Source organism: Neophocaena asiaeorientalis, unplaced genomic scaffold (assembly GCF_003031525.2).
Source record: "Neophocaena asiaeorientalis asiaeorientalis breed wild unplaced genomic scaffold, Neophocaena_asiaeorientalis_V1.1 scaffold142, whole genome shotgun sequence".
In the NCBI taxonomy this organism is placed as follows: Eukaryota; Metazoa; Chordata; class Mammalia; order Artiodactyla; family Phocoenidae; genus Neophocaena; species Neophocaena asiaeorientalis.
The window spans coordinates 4,497,030-4,515,832 of NW_020174563.1; the positions used below are offsets into that span (position 1 = coordinate 4,497,030).

At 34.1% G+C, this 18,803-nt stretch overlaps 1 protein-coding gene across 3 annotated transcripts in view; it reads left to right on the plus strand.

Moving 5' to 3' along the window:
* ROCK1 (Rho associated coiled-coil containing protein kinase 1) overlaps nt 1-18,803 on the plus strand; it is a 148,178-nt gene that overhangs the window by 75,643 nt on the left and 53,732 nt on the right. For 2 of the 3 annotated variants that reach the window (XM_024757892.1, XM_024757890.1), the window contains 4 exons: nt 385-476; nt 11,434-11,593; nt 14,500-14,560; nt 18,138-18,226. In XM_024757892.1, the coding sequence (XP_024613660.1) occupies nt 385-476; nt 11,434-11,593; nt 14,500-14,560; nt 18,138-18,226 (402 nt within the window). The remainder of the gene's footprint in view (nt 1-384; nt 477-11,433; nt 11,594-14,499; nt 14,561-18,137; nt 18,227-18,803) is intronic. The other variant, XM_024757891.1, reaches the window with a different exon arrangement.

The following is an 18,803-nucleotide window of genomic DNA, read 5'->3' on the forward strand; positions in this document are numbered from 1 at the left end:
CCCCCACAAAAAAAAAAACCCAACACAACCAAAAAAAAAAAAAAAAAAAAAAAAAAAAAAAAACCTATGAAGAAAATTAATTATGCTAATGAAGCAAGGTGATGATGGATATTTGTTGTCAGTAGAAAAGCCATGGAGTATCAATAAATCTGTATTTTGTGTGTATTTTTTCTTTAGAAAAAATTCTTTAATACTCTCAGTCTTCAACTTATTTTTTATGTAAGCTCAAAATTATGCTGACAATATAATTTCAAGGTGACATAAAATCGTATCTAACGTTGTGCACAGATTTAGCATTATGCCCACAAATAAATGTGAACAGGTTATAGTATCTATATAATACCTTAAACGATTAATGACTTTTCTCCTTCTCTTTCTATTCAGAGAGGTGAGATTAGGGCGGAATGGTGTAGAAGAAATCAAACGACATCTCTTCTTCAAAAATGATCAGTGGGCTTGGGAAACACTCCGAGACAGTAAGTTATTTTCTCTTGCACATTACAGTACTATTTGAAAGTAGTTGTGGTAAATAGTCTGTTGGAACTGCCTTCCTAACATATGTATATATCTGATGAAAATCCAGAGTATACAAATACTATATAAATATTGTCCTAACCTAGTTAAAGAGAGAATATTTGATAATATTAGGAAAATTATACTGCTCCTTCTCTGATGTCCCATTCAATATATCAAGATGAAGTACTATGTACATGTAATGGAGTTGGGCTCAGCAGGCATAATGTGATATTTGATCTTTGTTGAATTGCTGTCTGTTTAGACTTTAGTATCTCTTTGTAGAGGAAGTCAATAATTAAGAGGTAATATTTCTTGTGAAAAAAAAGTTACTCTCTTGTTCTTACTAAAACCTAAAATATAAGGAGGTTCTATCGCAGTTTAATTTCTGTGAGGATATAAGAAATTATGGTATGCTTGATTCCATCAGACTTGCAGCTTGAAATCCAGAAATAAAAAATTGTAGTGTGCAAAAAGTTAATTTTCAGTCAGTTTAGAATATTCCCTATTTTAAAAAGAGTTAAAATTACGATGATTTGAAGAAAACTTTGCTTAACGTAGCTGAATCAAAGTCATAATGGCACCAAAGGTTCCCACCATCTTTGTGTATTTGGGAGGCCAAGAATTCATCTTTCCCTTGCTGAAGTCTCAGGAATTGTTTCCCTTTTCACTTAGCAGAGAAAGGATAGTGTATACCAGCCCCTAACTTCCTGCTGTAGCAACAGCAATGACCATAATAAAATGAACTCAGCTGTTTTAGAAACAGATACAAATTAGGTATTCCTCTTAAGATCTGCCTATCTAGTTGAGATTGTGTGAGATGATTCCTTCAGGGGAGAAAAATCTTTCTAATTTTGAAGAAATAGATCATGTAGCTTTGCCTATATTAGTGAAGTATCCTTGTTAAATATTTTAAAAGAAACTATTATATGGCCTTCAGGTACAGTACATACATTCTACTAAGCTATAAAATTGACTAAGAAGGGAAAAGGGGAAATAAGAAATTCTGGAAATTAAGAAATTACACTGCTACAGAGAATGTTGCTGAATGACCTGCTATCTGGAGAAGCTACAGGAGCAGGCTCACCGTGGGAGAATTTATTAACAGTTAGGTATACACTGGAAAATAAGAAACTTCCTCTTCCTCATAAGTAAATGTGACATGATTATTGTCTTCACATTTCAAGAGAAACTGTTGCAAGACGGAGATGAGTAGAGTGAGATGATGAATGTTTGCATTGAAAAACTATGTTTTTATTCGAGTTATGCTTTTAGTAAAGTTTCAGAAGGCTGAAAACATACAGATATGATTGTAAATTGAGGAAAATTTAAAAGAGGACTGAAGAAAATACCGAGTATCTTTTCTGTCGCTTCTTTTTTCAGAGTAAAGCAATGCATAAACAACTACAGAATAACCATATGATAAATCATTCTAAAAAAGTAGGGAAGACATATGTGTATTGAAAATTGATATTAATTAGGAGAGGAGGCAACCTAGTCAGCAAACATTATTGAACACCTACTATATATTGAGCAATACTCTATTTCAGACATTAGGAAAACAAACCAGCAAAAGTTCTTTGCCTTGTGGAGCTCATAGTCTAGTGGAACTGTGGCATCCAAATCAGTGGCATTTTTGATATTGTTATACCTCCTTGATGTAACTGTTTATGTTTATGGAAAAAGTAAGTAAAATGAATTAAGTCATTGATTTAAGTCAAATGAACTTTAAAGAATTTCTATAAATAGGTAGTTTTATTAGTAGTATTGTTATTTCTGTATCTTTTTAAGATCTATATTGTTATCTATGGTTTTGCTACAGTCTGCTTAGAGTTAATGTACTTAAAATTTCGAGAGCTTTTTCTAATCCTGATAGCTCCTATTTTGTGCTTACTGTAAAAAAAGAAAGAAAAATCAAAGTCTGTAGAACTTATTGTTCTCTTCCCTTTCCCTCTTCCTACCCTTCTTTACTTCCCACCCCTAAAATACCAAGAATACTTTTACTCTGAACTGACCTCTCTGACCTGCCAAGTTTTTAAAAATTATATAACAGTTGTAATTCTTTTTAATTTTTTTTGCCTCTTCAATTTTCTTTGGCAAAATTTCTTACTGTTTTGCAAATAATAGTTCTTTTGGTAGTTTTACCACTTATATGTCTGCAAGTTATAATGGCAGTCTTCACCATCATCTGTTCCTTGGCTGTGTGGGAGCAGGGTACAAAATAGCTTGATTTTTTGGGCAGAATTTCCATGAGCTTCCTGATCTTATTTACTCTTAATTTAGAGACACAAAGTATTAAGATTGTAAAATTACTTTTTCCATGCATTTGGGATAGAATTAAAGAAATGACAGGCGATTAAAGATAAAAGAAATGAAAAGACCTAAATAGGTTGCTAGAGATCATACTGCTAGCAAATGACAATGTCAGGACTCAGGTTAAGTCTGTTTGACTCTAGCATCTTTGATCTTGTGAAATACCATGTATCATTTAAAGATTTCCACTATTCAGTATTATACAGACTAGAAACGTAGGGAATTGACACTTGTTGGCGGTTAAATTTTAGGAAAAACAAAATGATAACAATTATTACATATAAAAACATTATTAATAATACTGTGTTAAATATAATATGTGGTTACTTGTAAAACACTTTGCCATTCATGATCTCACTTCAGCTAAGATATTACCATTACTTAATCCACCTTTAGCTGATGGGTGACACTTAAGATGGTAACAGTGGTAACTGTCAGATCATGTGGTGAGTTTTCAGTTTAGTTAAAAACAAACACAATTAATTATATGCACATATATACTAGTTCGGGTTCTGTGGTTCAACTGAGTCTGGTGTTCTCTCTTAGAACTTTACATTCTCATGAGAGAGATCATCAGTGTAGGCTTCATAGATAAAGAATTTAGGAGCTAGCCAGTTTTAGGGGCTTAGGAGTTTAGACTTCCTCAGCATTATATTGGGTTCTTTTTTAACAAATAAACTTAAAGATTATCTCTTTATTTTCAAGGATATATATCATAAAATTTACCATTTTAAGTGCACGGTTCAGTAGCATTAAGCACCTTCAGATTGCTGTGTAATCACACCACCATCCATCTCCAGAAGTTTTTCATCACCCCAAATTAAATCTCTGTAACACATTGAACCATAAGTCTCCATTCTCCCCTTACCCCAACCCCCCAGTAACCACTATTCTACTTTTTTTCTCTATGAATTTGACTGTTCTGGCTACCTCAAATAAGTAGATTCACACAATCTTTGTCTTTTTGAGATTGACATTTCACTTAGCATGTCTTCAAGGTTCATCCATGTCATAGTATGCATCAGAATTTCATTCCATTTTAAGGCTGAATAATATTCCATGTATGTATATACCACTTTTTTTTTAATCCATTCATCTATTGACTGGTACTCAGAATGCTTGTCCTTTTAGCTATTGTGAGTAATGCTTCTCTGGTCATTGATATACAAATGTCTGTTGGAGTCATTGCTTTCCATTCTTTTGAGTTAATTTTTGTATATAGTGTAAGATAAGAGTCCAATTTCATTCTTTTGCATGTAGTTATCCAGTTTTCCCAGCACCATTTGTTGAAAAGACTGTCCTTTTCTCCTTAAATGGTCTTGGTACCCTTGTCAAAAAACATTTGACCATATAAATACCAGGGTTTATCTCTGAGCTCTCTATTGTATTCCATTGATCTATATATGTCTGTCTTTATGCTACTGTTTTGATTGTGGTAGCTTTGTAGTAGGCTTTGAAATAAGAAAGTGTGACTTTTCTAACTTTGCTCTTCTTTTTCAAGATTGTTTTGTTTACAGGCATACCTCACTTTATTGTGCTTTTACAGATATTGCAGTTATTTGTAAATTTAAGGTTTATGGCAACCCTGTGTGGTCATATGATGGTCAGCATTTTTTAGCAATAAAATTAAGGTCTTAATTTTAAATTAAGGTTTTAATTTTAATATTTTAAAAAACATAATGCTATTGCACACTTAATAGGCTACAGTATAGTGTTAACATTTTTACACACTGGGAAGCCAAAAAATTTGTGTGACTTGCTTTATTGCTCTAATTTCTTTTTTGCTGTGGTCTGGAACTGAACTCACAATATCTCCGATTTATGCCTGTATTTGGGATCCCTTGAGATTCCATATGAACTTTAGAAAGGGTTTTTCCATTCCTACAAAAAAGGACAGTGGAATTTTTGTAACAGTTATGTTGAATGTGTTTCCAATTTGGCTGCCTTTTATTTTATTTTCTTGCCTATTTGCTCTGATTATAACTTCCAGTACATAGTTGAATAGTAGTAGTGAAATTGGGCATCGTTCCTTGTCTTGTTCCTGATCATAGGGGGAAGGCTTTCAGTCTTTCCCCACTGTATATGATGTTGGCTATGGGTTTTTCATTAATGCCCTTTATTATGTTGAGGAAGTTCTCTTCTGTGCCTTGTTGACTGATTGTTTTTATCATGAAAGGGTGTTGGATTTTGTAAAACGCCATTTATGTGTTATTTGAAATGATCATGTGGGGTTTTTTTCCTTCGTTCTATTGATGTGATGTATTACACTGATTGACTTTCATGCGGTGAGCCACCCTGGAATATATCCCATTTGATCATAGTTTATAACCCTTTTAATATGCTGCTGCATTCAGTTTGCTAGTATTTTGTTGAAGATTTTTGCATCTGGGGATATTGGTTTGTTTTTTTTTTTTTTTTCTTGTGGTGTCTTGGTTGGCTTTGGTGTCAGAGTAATTCTGGCCTCATGGGATGAATTAGGAAATGTTTTATCCTCTTCTGTTTTTTGGAAGATTGTGAGGATTGGCATTAATTCTTCTTTATATGTTTGGTAGAATTCGATTGTGAAATCATCTTGTCTTGGACTTTTTTCTTTGTTGGGACATTTTTTATTACTGATTAAATCTCTTACTGTAGGTTTATTCAAATTTTCTTTTTCAAATAAGTTTTGATAGTTTGTGTGTTTCTAGGAATTTGTCATTTCATCTAGGTTATCTAATATGTTGGTATACAATTGTTCATAGTTTTTAGTTTTATCCTTTTTATTTGTAGAAGGTTGGTAGTTATGTCCCCACTTTCATTTCTGATTTTAGTTATTCCTGTGTCTTCTCTTTTTTTCTTGGTTTAGTAAGATTTGCCAGTTTGATCTTTTTAAAGAACCAATTATTTGTTAATATTCACTATTTATTTTCTATTATATATTTTGCTTACCTGAATTTTAGTCTTTATTATTTCTTTCCTTCCTCTAGCTTTGGGCTTGGTTTGCTTTTCTTTTTCTAGTTTCTTAGGGTGTCAGTCTGGGTTGTTGAATTGACATCTTTCTTTTTTAATAATATAGGCATTTACAACTAAAGTTTTCCCCTAAGTACTGCTTTCACTGAATCCCATGAGTTTTGGTATGTTGTTTTCACTTTCTTTCATCTCAGAGCATTTTCTCTAGTTTCTTTTTTGATTTCTTCTGTGACTCATTGTTTAAGAGAACACTTTAATTTTCCACATACTTGTGAAACTTCTAATTTTCCTTCTATTATTGACTTCTTGTTTCATTCCATTGTGGTTGGAGAAAATACTTTGCAGAATTTCCGTCTCTTTAAATGTATTAAGTTGTCTTTTGAACTAGCATATAGTCTGTCCTGGAGAAGTCCCACGTGCACTTGAGAAAAATGTGTATTCTGCTGTTGGTCTTGGATTGTGCTTAGTATATCTGTTACATCTATTTGGTTTATGGTGTTATTCAAGTCCTCTATTTTCTTATTCCTCTTCTGTTTAGATTTTTTGTCCACTATTGAAAGTGGATTATTGAGGACTCTATTAGAACTGTTTCTTTTATGTCATATATGTATATATATATATATTTGGAGCTGTGTTGTTGTATGCATATATGTTTATCATTGTTGTATCTTCTTGATGAATTGACTGACCCTTTTATCAGTATCATCAGTATGCAATGTCTTCACCTCACACTGGTCAGAATGGCTGTTGTCAAAAAAGTCTACAAATAAATGCTGGAGAGGGTATGGAGAAAAAGGAACCCTCCTACACTGTTGATGGGAATGTAAATTGGTGCAGCCACTATGAAGAACAGTATGGAGGTTCCTTAAAAAACTAAAAACAGAGCTACCATATGATCCCAGCAATCCCACTCCTGGGCATATATCCAGGGAAAACTCTAATTCAAAAAGATACATGCACCTCAGTGTTCATTGTAGCACTATTTACAGTAGCCAAGGCATGGAAGCAACCTAAGTGTCCATCAACAGATGAATGGATAAAGAAGACGTGGTGTATATACAATGGAATATTACTCAGCCATAAAAAAAAGAAACAATGCCTTTTGCAGCAACATGGATAGACCTAGAGATTATCATACTAAGTGAAGTAAGCCAAAGACAAATATATGATATTGCTTATATGTAGAATCTAAAAATTAAAAATGATACAAATGAACATATATACAAAACAGAAATAAATCCACAGACATAGAACACAAACTTATGGTTATCAAAGGGAAAGATGGGGGAGGGATAAATTAGGAGTTTGCGATTAACATATACACACTACTGTATATAAAATAGATAAAGTAAAATATATGTATACAGTGTCTTTATTTTAACCATTTTTGACTTAAAGTCTGTTTTGTCTGGTGTTAGTATAGCTACCTCAGCTCGTTTATCTGTAGAATATCTTTTTCCATCCTTTTCTTTTAACCTGTTTATGTCTGTGGATCTAAAGTGAGTCTCTGTACAGCACATATAATTGGATCAATTTTTAATCCATTTTTCCAATCTCTACCGTTTAATGAGTGAGCTTATTTAATTCATTTAAATGTAAAGTGAATACAGAAAGACTTCTGTCATTGTCCTATTTGTTTTCTGTGTCTTATTTTTTCTTTTTGTTCCTCAATTCTTATATTATTGCCTTCTTTTGTTTAATAGATTATCTTTTCTGGTTGACTGTTTTGATTCCCCTTTCATTTCTTTTTTTGCATATTATTTAGTCATTTTCTTATAGTGATTACTCTGGCCATTGCATTTAACACCCTAACTTGATACAATCTAGGTTGAACTGATACAGTTTACTGTCAGTAGCAATAAAAACTGCTCCTATGCAAATCCATTCCCTCCCTTTAGTGTTATTGTCACAAATTACATCTTTATATATTGTGTGCTTATTAACATAGATTTATAATTGTTTTGTGCATTTGTCTTTTAAATCGTATGTGGGGAGGAGTAGAGTTACAAAACAAAATTACAATAAAGTTGGGTTTTACATTTACCTATGTAGTTATCTTTACCAGTGTTCTTTATTTCTTCATAAGGCTTCAAGATAGTGTCTAGTATCCTTTCATTTCAACCTGGAAGACTCCCTTTAAAAACATTTCTTATAGGACAGGTTTCCTAGTAGCAAACTCTCAGCTTTTCTTTACTTGGGGATCTCTTAATTTCTTCTTCATTTTTGAAGAATAATTTTGCCAGTTATAGAATTCTTAGTTGAGAGTTGTTTTCTTTCAGCACTTTATTACTATCATTTTTTTGGCTGAGTTGCACATTGTGCAGGATCCTAGTTCCCCAACCAGGGATTGAACCCATTCCCCCTTCAATGGAAGCATGAAACCTTAACCACTGGACTGCCAGGGAATTCCCTCAGCACTTTAAATGTCATTCCACTACATTCTGGCCTTAAAGGTTTCTGCTTAGAAATTGGCTGTTAATCTTATTGAGGATCCATTGTATGTGAAGAGTTGCTTCTCTGTTGTTGCTTTCAATATTCTCTCTGTCTTTGTCTTTTGAAAGTTTATTATAATGTGTCCTGGTGTGCATCTGAGTTCTTACTTGGAGTTCATTGAGCTTCTTGGATGTATAGATATATATATTCCATTAAATTTGGTCATTTTCAGCAATTCTTTCTTTAAATATTCTTTCTGCCCCTTTCTATCCTTTCCTGGGACTCCTGTAATGTATATGTTGGTCTACTTTATGGTGTCCCAGAAGCCCCTTAGGTTCCATTCACTTCTTCTTTCTGTTCCTCATACTTGATAATTTCAGTTGTCCTATCTTTGAGTTCGCCGGTTCTTCAGCCTGCTCAAATCTGGTGTTGAACCTCTCTAGCGCATTTTTAGTTTCAGCTTTTGTACGTTTCAGTGCCAGAATTTACATTTGGTTCTTTTTTCTGTCTTTTTATTAATATATTCTATTTGTTAAGGTATCATACTCCTGGTTTCCTTTAGTTCTTTGTCCTTGGTTTCCTTTAGCTGTTTGAGCACGTTTAAGACATTTAAAGTCTTTGTTTTGTAAAACCAATGTCTGGGTTTCCCCAGTGAGGTTTTCTGTTGTTTTCTTTATTCCCTGTAAGTGGGCCATACTTTTCCTGTTTTGTTTTTTTTTTACATGCTTTGTAATTTTTTGTTGTGAACTGGACATATTGAACACTAATGTTGTAACTCTGGAAATCAGAATTCCCTCCTTGTAGAGTTTGCAAGCAACAGCTTATTGTGGGCTCCAGTCATCCGTTTGTTTAGTTACTTTTTGGAACTATTCTTATGAAGTCTGTATTCCTTGTGTGTGTTCATTTAAGTCCCCTTTCCATTATCTCAGCAGTCAGCCAGTGACAAACATCTCCTTAAATGCCACAATTTAGCACCCTATTTCTTCATTGAACGTTTCCTTGCTTGTTGTAAGTTTTTTCTTAGATTTCAGAGTTCCAAAAATGTTGTTCCTGATAGTTTTGTAAGCTTAATGGTTAGTTACTTCAATGGAAGGGCAGCTTCTTAGAGCTCCCTCTTCTGCCATTTTTGGTGACATCAGTTGGATTCTTTTTTATGGAACATGATTCCTATATTACCAGTTATTTATTGAAAGGTAAATTTTTAATAAATGGAACACTGTATATATTGATGGTAATTCAGTAAAGCTAAATTTATCCTTCTTTATTTATTAGTTCTGGCATGATTATATGGTATTATGTAAAGCCTAAACATCTTAATTTAGAAGCAGAAATAATTACTTTTATAATTCTCCCGGGATTTCCCATACTTGCATCCCATACTTGTCTCATTTTAAAACTACTCTGAGATGGTATGTCATCTATAAAAAGACTAGGTCCATCTGAAACAGCAAGAGAAAATGCACCAAAACTTGCTCTGCTTCCTTTTAAAATCTATCTTCTATGATCATTTTAAAGCAGGATTTCTCAGCCTCAACACTAGACCAGAGAAATCTTTCTCGTATCTGTTGTCCTGAACATTGTAGGATGTTTAGCAGTATCCCTGGTCTCTACCCACCAGATGTCAGTAGCATCCCTCCTACAGTTATGACAACAAAAGAATGTACCCAGACATTTCTGACATATTCAGACATTGCTGAATATCCCCGAGGGGCCAAAACTGTCCCTGATTGAGAACCACTGTTTTAAGGTAAAATTTGTGCCAAGACCATGTACTTCACAAGGAGCGACAACCCTTTTTTCCCCTCATTTTACAAATTAGTCAATTAAGATCAGGAAGCTAGAATCATCTAGTTGGGCAGTTCTCTTGGCCATTAAGGAAAGAAGATGGTGGAAAAACTCTTTTCTCATTCGCTGTTAGTACTACAGCTTCTTTTGGTTAAATGTGTTGTTTCATTCCCAAATTTATCTGATAGTTCACTGTATATGAGATGCACAACAATAGTTATTTCTTGCCTGGAATACCCAGACAATTCAATAGAACCGTGATTCCTTTATATAAGAAATTAAGATTGTAAAATCAGGTCAGTTAGTTTTTGTTTGTTTACTCTTCTTTATCTTTTTCTCTAAAGGAACATGAGATGATTGTATCAAAAATAATTATTGAATATTTTGATGATAAAATTTCAGTGATGTTTTATTATACTCCTGTATCTTTAAAAAACTTTTTTCCTGAAATTTATTTTTAGGTGTACTTTCTATAGCATATTTAAGCTCCAAAAGAAGATATTAGTAGTTCTAGTTTCATATGGTATTTTCTTCTGTGTCATGAAGATTTGCATTGCCACATACAGTTTTATGTTATTAAGTATGTGTGGGTCTTGCTCCCAATCAAGTTTAAAACTCTTGAAGATTCTGTGTTAAGGTTTTATATCCCTGCTCTCTTTTCCCAATAGCCATTTCATAAATAGTTCACTGAGTTGTCCCTTAATCACTTAATTTAGGGAAGGCAACTAGTCTGAAAATATAATTCAAAATACTTTGCTCTAATTCAGTATTTTATAATAACCTATAATGGAAAGGAATCTGAAAAAAACAAAAATACACGTCTATATACATATATATACACATACATATAACCGAATCACTTAGCTATACACCTGAAACTAACACAGTATTGTAAATCAACTTCAATTAAAAACAATACTTTGCTCTTACAGAGATATTGAGTCGGGGGGAGGGGAATACTGATCATCTAGATTTTAGATGAGTAAAAATATTTCAGTAACAAATAATTATACCCAGGACCACTAAGATAACTTTGATTTCTAGTTTGCTGTAGAACAGATTAATGGGCAAAATACTGCATTTAAAACTAATCAACTTTGAGTGCGATTTGTCATGCTGTAGTTTCTGAAAAGTCTTTTCTGTAGTCCTAACTGCTTTTGCACATCTTATACTACAATGTATTTTAAAACCTTAATAATACTTGACTTGTAATATTCAAATTAAACTGGCGGTATAGATGATAATTATAGGTGACTTTGAAGATAATTGGTTCATGAATTACATAATTAATGATCAATACCTGTTGATTAATAATCCTAATAAAGCTTACTGGAATAGGGTTCAACCCATTTGGAATTTGTGGTTCACAAGTTATTTGTATGTAGGAAGTCATTAGTAGTTGGTACAGAATCATTGCTTCAATTTTGTTTCTGTTTTTAGCTGTAGCGCCAGTTGTACCTGATTTAAGTAGTGACATTGACACAAGTAACTTTGATGACTTGGAAGAAGATAAAGGAGATGAAGAAACATTCCCTATACCTAAAGCTTTTGTTGGCAATCAACTACCCTTTGTAGGATTTACGTATTATAGCAATCGTAGGTAAGTATGCTACACATTGATATTTGGGGTAGGTACTGACTTTGTTGTAGTCATGTTATTTTCTTAGGGATATCTAAAAATCACTTTAAGAACATTTAAAGTAGATTTGTGCTTCCCTGGTGGTGCAGTGGTTGAGAGTCCGCCTGCCGATGCAGGGGACATGGGTTCGTGCTCCAGTCCGGGAAGATCCCACATGCCACGGAGCGGCTGGGCCCGTGAACCATGGCCGCTGAGCCTGTGCGTCCAGAGCCTGTGCTCCGCAACGGGAGAGGCCACAACAGTGAGAGGCCCGCGTACTGCAAAAAAAATAAATAATAATAATAAAGTAGATTTAATGGTATATAAAGAAATATATTAATATGCCACTTTTCAACAGTGCATTAGATTTCTAATTTCATATTTAATATCTTTCAGACTCATCCATGCTCAGGATATTGTTTTTCAGAAATTCTTTGCTGAATGATACCCTATATATCTTCAAGTTACAACAATTAATAGGTCAAGAGATTCTCTTAATACTGATATTTTGGTTAATCGTGTTATCCGAAGAGTTCTGGTTTTATAATACATTTTGGAACAACATACAGTTTTCTAGCATTATCATCACTATATTGATGTTATGAAAGGCCTATAATTTTCAGTTCTTCAAAAATTAAGTGATTCCTCCCTAAAACTACTAAATGAATTATGTTTTACATCATGTAAGGCCTTGTGACCTTGGGCAAATAACTTTCATCTTTTTTATGCCTCCATTTCCTCAAAAATAGGGATGACAGGGATAATAATAACAATATGTGTCTCAGGGTTGTTATAAGGGTTAAGTAAGTCAAAACACAGTAAAACACTTAGAACAATGCTTTGCATGGAGTAAGCACTCAGTGTTAGTTACTTTTATCATTAGTATGAATTAATATTAGTTTCAGTCTTTTCTAATGGGCTTCAGATCCAAGTTAAACATTTAACATTATTTTCATATGCTGGGCATTCATTCATTCATTCAACAGACATGTTTGACAACCTACTCTTTGTCAGGTATATACTAAGCACCAAGGTGCAGGGAGAAGGATTAATAAGATATAATTATCTTCTTTTGAGATGCTCATATCCTAGTGAGGAAATGGATAAGTTGTACAATGTAGGTTGGCAAGTACTACACGACAGAACTCTAAACAAAATACCATACCAATATATAAAAGTGAACTATATGCACCATTAACTGGGTGTGTTAAATCTACTTGATAAATTTGTTTTAAAATATGTATCTCTAATCAAATTATACTCCATTAGAATGGTATTAGATATTTGAATTGCTTGCAGTAATGATTAAATTTGAGGTTATTATAGCTAACCTTTTAAAGTGAAGCATCTTGTTATTTTAGTCATAACTTTTTATGAGGGTAATTCAGTTCAAGCTTAGAAAACAGGAATTCTCTGAATATGTTACTAACTTTGCAGAAGGCTAAACATAAACTTTACTTATATAGCATATTATATTTAGAAGATAAATTAGAGATCAAGTAGTCTGATCTGTCTAATTCAGATTCTACTGGTGTTGCTGTATGCTTTTATTTATATCACATAATGCAGAATCTCACACTGAATTTCTGAGGCACTTTATAGTCAATGGAATTAAATTGCACTATAGGAGTTGTCATTTGTTATATGGGACCTTTTCTCTACAAACCTGCTACATAGCCCTTGTTATTGTCTCCTGAATATTTGATTCTGTGGTTGATCTGAATAATTTTCCAAGAGAAACATGGGAAATGACATATTTTCCTGCTGTTTCTTTTAGAGCACTGCTATATATATGTTTCATGGTACTTAAAGGACACTTGATTATCTTCTGTTTTTCACTATGAATTAATTTCTAGTGTGTTAACAACTGCCCCATAACAGCTGTTAAGTATACTGTAGCTATTTGATCTCTTTTTGAGGGAGCTCTACTGATTAACCAAGGTGGTAACTGTAGTGGTGATGTAGATGTAGTAATAGTGGTAATCGTAGGATGGTAAAGGAAGTAGCAGAAGTATCTTACCTTTACCTAACATTTGATTGTGTAGAAAAATTTTTTATATGATCTGTTTATATCTGTTTGGTAATCTGATAAGATGTCTAAAGAAGACCTCTAAAGATCACTAATATCTTGTATTTGTATGTAATTCTAACTTTATATTGAATTTAACAAACTCTGCAAGGCTTAGAGTCACAGAAGATTAGCAGGACATCTTCAGAACTTTGGTTCTGTTATTTCAACCACTTACACAAAAACTCTTAACTTTTTTGCCCAGAAAAGCAATATCATTCTTTGTGGCCATGCCACGCAGCTTACGGGACCTTAGTTCCCTGACCAGGGATTGAACCTGGGCCACGGCAGTGAAAGCGCTGAATCCTAACCACTGGACTGCCAGGGAACTCCCCGGCAATATCATTCTTGACTGAAGGATAATTGGGGGCAGTGGGGAGGAATTGTGCAGATGTCTGTAGAAGTCAACAATTCTTTATTCCTGATTCTAAATCCAAAAGCTCTAAAAACTAAAAGTTTTTCAGTGATTTGTTTGGTGGCAAAACCTGCCATAACCTGCTCTCATGGCCAAAAACCTAATCTGAACTAAGTTGAGACTATTTTATGGTTTTTATTTATTCTCTTTGGTAGAATATTCATATATTTTGCTGCAGGAATATTAAGGTATATGATTACAGAGTGCTGCTTCAGACCTAACTGGGGGTTTTATTTAATATATGTATCATTTCTGTGTTATGTTTCTAAAATAAAGAATTAAGAACCTGCACTCAATTTTTAAAAGCAGAGCAAGTACAAAAGATAGGCATATAGTATTTGTTACTGGTTGTTACTAGATATTAAAGAGTTTTTTGTTTTCTTTTAAAAACTATTTTCTTCCTAGATACTTATCTTCAGCAAATCCTAATGAAAACAGAACTAGCTCTAATGTGGATAAAAGCTTGGTAGGTATTTTCTTATTGTTATTATTTTAAAAGTTGTTTTGTGGATAATGTATTTTGTATGCATGATACTAAGTAAATATGCATTGCTTCAGAAAATGTAGTTAGTGATTTAAAATTTTTATAGCACTTTTTATCTACTGTTTCCTCTCCTGTTTGATTTCTTACCTGAATATCAAATGGGATATTATATGTGGAGGCAGTTAGTAAACTATACATTGCTACACAGATTGACAGGGGTGGTCTTTTTAGTCTTTGGAATTAGGAATTTATGATAAATCAGTGTATCAGTAAGAGTCTTGACAGGGAAACAGATGGCACATTCAAAAGATTTAAATGAGAGCTTTTGTTGTGTGTGTGTGTGTGCTAAAATTTACATAACGCAAGATTTACCATTTTACCATTTTTATGTGTACGGTTCAGTGACATTAAGCACCCTCACGTTGTTGTGCAGTCATCACCACCATCATCTCCAGAACTTTTTCTTCATCCCAGACTAAAATTTTGTGCCCATTAAAGTCTGCATTCCACTCTCCCTTCAACCCCTATTAACTATTATCCTTACTTTCTGTCTCTATGAATTTGACTATTCTAGGTACCTCATGTAAGTGAAATCATACAGTATTTGACTTTTTGTGATTGGCTTATTTTTCTTAATGTCCTTAAGGCTCAGGCATGTTGTAGCATGTATCAGAATTTCATTCCTTTTTAAGGCTTAATATATTCTGTTATATGCATATACCACATTTTGTTTATTTATTAAACGAAGAGAGTTTAATGAAGGGACTATTAATGGTGCTGTGCATAGGATCAAGGGGAGCAATAAAGAGAGCTAAAGCAGCCATTGATTGACAGCAGTGGGAAGCCATTTCCCTTAGTCTGAAGGGACAAGGATAGACAAATCTTGAGACCACATCTCAGAGAGAATGCATAGAATCATGAAAGAGGAGCATAGAACATAGAGCACTGCCAGAGCCATGGTAAGGCAAGAAGAGTGTGGGGAGAACGGATATTTCATTTCTCCCAACTGATTTTCGGCTGGTGTCTCCTGAATGCTGAAACGAAGCTTAAAATCATAGGACAGCAGAGCCCAGTCAATGCACTCTGTAAATTTGAAGGCAGAGAAGGTCAGAGGATGGGTCTTCAAGGCTGGAAGGGAGAGGTGGCAAATGGAGAATAACTAGTACAGTGAGCATCTTCTAATTTGACCACTGAAAAGTGAATTCCTGTAAGAAGTGAATATTAGAGACATGAGTTCTTTTTATTGTTAGAACAGCTCATGTTCATGAGACAGAGGATTAAAATATTTTTTAATTGCTTACATTGAGAAGGTCCTTTTGGGTTAACCAGGACTTTTCTTAAATATACCAGAAATAATTATCTGGCCATCCTCAGAGCATTCTTTGAGCTCTTTGTGTGCTATAGCCTCCATATTTGTAACTGAGATGAGGTGTAGGCAGCAATCATTTTTAAAAGCTAACAGAATTCTTCTTTCTCCTTCATATATTTACTCTTAAATGTGAGAGAACATATGGTGGGAAGGGAAAGTGAGAAAAAGGGGAATGAACTATGCGAGTACTGGTTAGCTGTTATGGCCATTTTTCTCTTTTAAATTCTCATCCCATTAGAGCTATTTGCCAAATTATATAGCTAATAGGGGCTCAAAAATCTTCAAAATTAAAGCACATTTGACCTGGAGATGGTGACAATAAGGAGCTGCTGTAACCCCACTCTGACTGTATTACTTACCTGTAAGTTTAGAGCTACATTAGGACTTAAAAAATAATTCAGTGGAATCCTGTTTTCTTTGGGCTGATCTTGTTCAATGGTGACTGCCATAAGTTTCTATCAGTGGCTTTTATCTTTTGCTCTGGTTAAGATCACAGGGGAAGAAGAAAACGCTTGTGTGCCTACTATTTCTGTTAACCTAGAACTAAGTACAAAAATCAACTAATTTAATTTTCAACTCTTCCCTGAAAGCCTTCTAGCAGAGATGCTAGTGAACAACTTTCTTGCCAAATATGATGAATATTTTTCATTCCGTATCTTATTTTTCTTTTTGCTGCATTTGACACTGACCAGTCCTTCCTCCTTGGAACTTTAAGAACGTTCATGTTCTCATTATTTCCTTCTTTTTCTACCTCTGGATTTTATTTTCAGTCCTCTTTGCAGGATCTCCTCCCTTTCTCTCTCCCCCCAACCCCATAATTATTAAATGTTTCTCAAGATAGTTCTGATCTTGGCTCTCTGCTCATTTTCTGTAGTTAATCTCATGTGTGTCTAGCTTGCTCCTCTGGACAACATACCCGAATCTTTTCTCCCTCTCTGATTGGACTTCTCTTCCTGCACATCTTTCAGACACTTCAACCTAGGCCAAAGCCTAACTCACACTTCTCCTCTCTCCATCCCCTCACCAGCAGTTCTTTTTGTGTCACCCATCTTTTGCTACTCTGTTCTTACTTCTGATCAGTTGCTGGGTTATAAATTCTGCCTTTTGACTGACACAGTTATCCATTTCCTCTTCATTTCTACAGCTTCTGCCTTATATCACACCTGTATACTCTTTGCCTGAACTGTCTATTAATTGGTTGTTTAGCCTAGAATTTCTCTGCTCTCTAACCTATTCACCTTATTACCGAAGTGATGTTTCTAAAATGCCAATACTCTGTCATTTCCCCTTTTAAAGTGTTTATAGGTTAAAGTGCCCAACTCCTTTTCTGCATACAAGGATGATAGTCCCACTTGCCCTTTCAGATTTTATGTGATTTGTTCTCCCTGTTATGTTCTTTGCTCTGCCTAGAGTTGATTTCTTCCCATTTTCCAATCATATTTTCTTTCTCTCTACTTTTGGACTCATTCATTTTAGCTAAAATGCATTCCTTCTTTCACTTCCTCTGCTTGGTAAATACCTCTCTTATAGGTCTCATCTCAAACATTCCATCTTCAAGGTAGAATTAGATGTGACCTCTTCTCTTCTTCAGTACACCTTATATATAATTTTATTAGTACCTACCACATTATATTATAATATTTTGTGTATATGTCTGGGTTATTGTAGGTTCTTTTCACCCTCCTATTCCCCTGTGCCCCACTATCGAACTATTAGCTTTATGAGAACGGGGACCAAATCTTTTAATTTTTGTGTTACTAATGCCTACCACAGCACCTGACATATTAGTAGGTGTTGGAAAAAAAATGCTTGTTAAATTAATAATAAAGGGCTTCCCTGGTGGCACAGTGGTTGAGAGTCCGCCTGCCGATGCAGGGGACATGGGTTCGTGCCCCCGTCCGGGAAGATCCCACATGCCGCGGAGCGGCTGGACCCGTGAGCCATGGCCGCTGAGCCTGCGCGTCCGGAGGCTGTGCTCCGCAACGGGAGAGGCCACAACAGTGAGAGGCCCACGTACCGCAAAAAAAAAAAAAAAATTAATAATAAAAATTTCAGATAGAAAGGAAAAAGGTAAGATTGGATCAGATAATTCCCTTGTAAACAGGTATAAAATGGTAATATAAACTTGCTATTTTAAAATTCTCTATGAATATTCTTACTAGAATAAGTTTTTGTTGTTTTTAATTAAAGCAGGAAAATTTGCAAAAAACAATTTATAAGCTGGAAGAACAGTTGCATAATGAAATGCAATTAAAAGATGAAATGGAGCAGAAGTGCAGGTGAGAATATACTTTATGTTTTTCACATTAAAAGTTGTATAGCAAATGCTGATTTTAAAACTTGTACTCTATAAACCCTTGAAAGTAGATGGAAGTAAGGCAGAGATGTAAAGATTGCTATTGATATACATTCAGTGAAGAATATTCACTTAATGCCAGTTTATTGATTTTGTCTCACATTTTAATTAGCTGACAGAAAGGGAAAATTAGTTTACATTAAATAAGATGCGTTCTAAAGTGTAGCTGTTTTGAAGATTAAAATTCACTAAATTTTTGGTGCAGACACTCTTTTAATTTCCACTATGATTCGCTATAGCAGTATTTTTTTCCTATGAGTCTAAATTTAATAAGAGCATATATATTTATGAAAATATAAAATGGTCAAGATAATTTAAAATAACCTAGCATAATGCTTAGTTACTTATTAATTACAAACAATAACACTTTATTATATTGTTAGTAGATAGTATTGAATAAATGAAAAACAGATTAAGTATTCAAAAAAATGGAATTGAGAAAATTGGCAATTTTGTGAGTGGGGGAGAGGAAACAAGTAAATTGCTCACTACCTACAGTT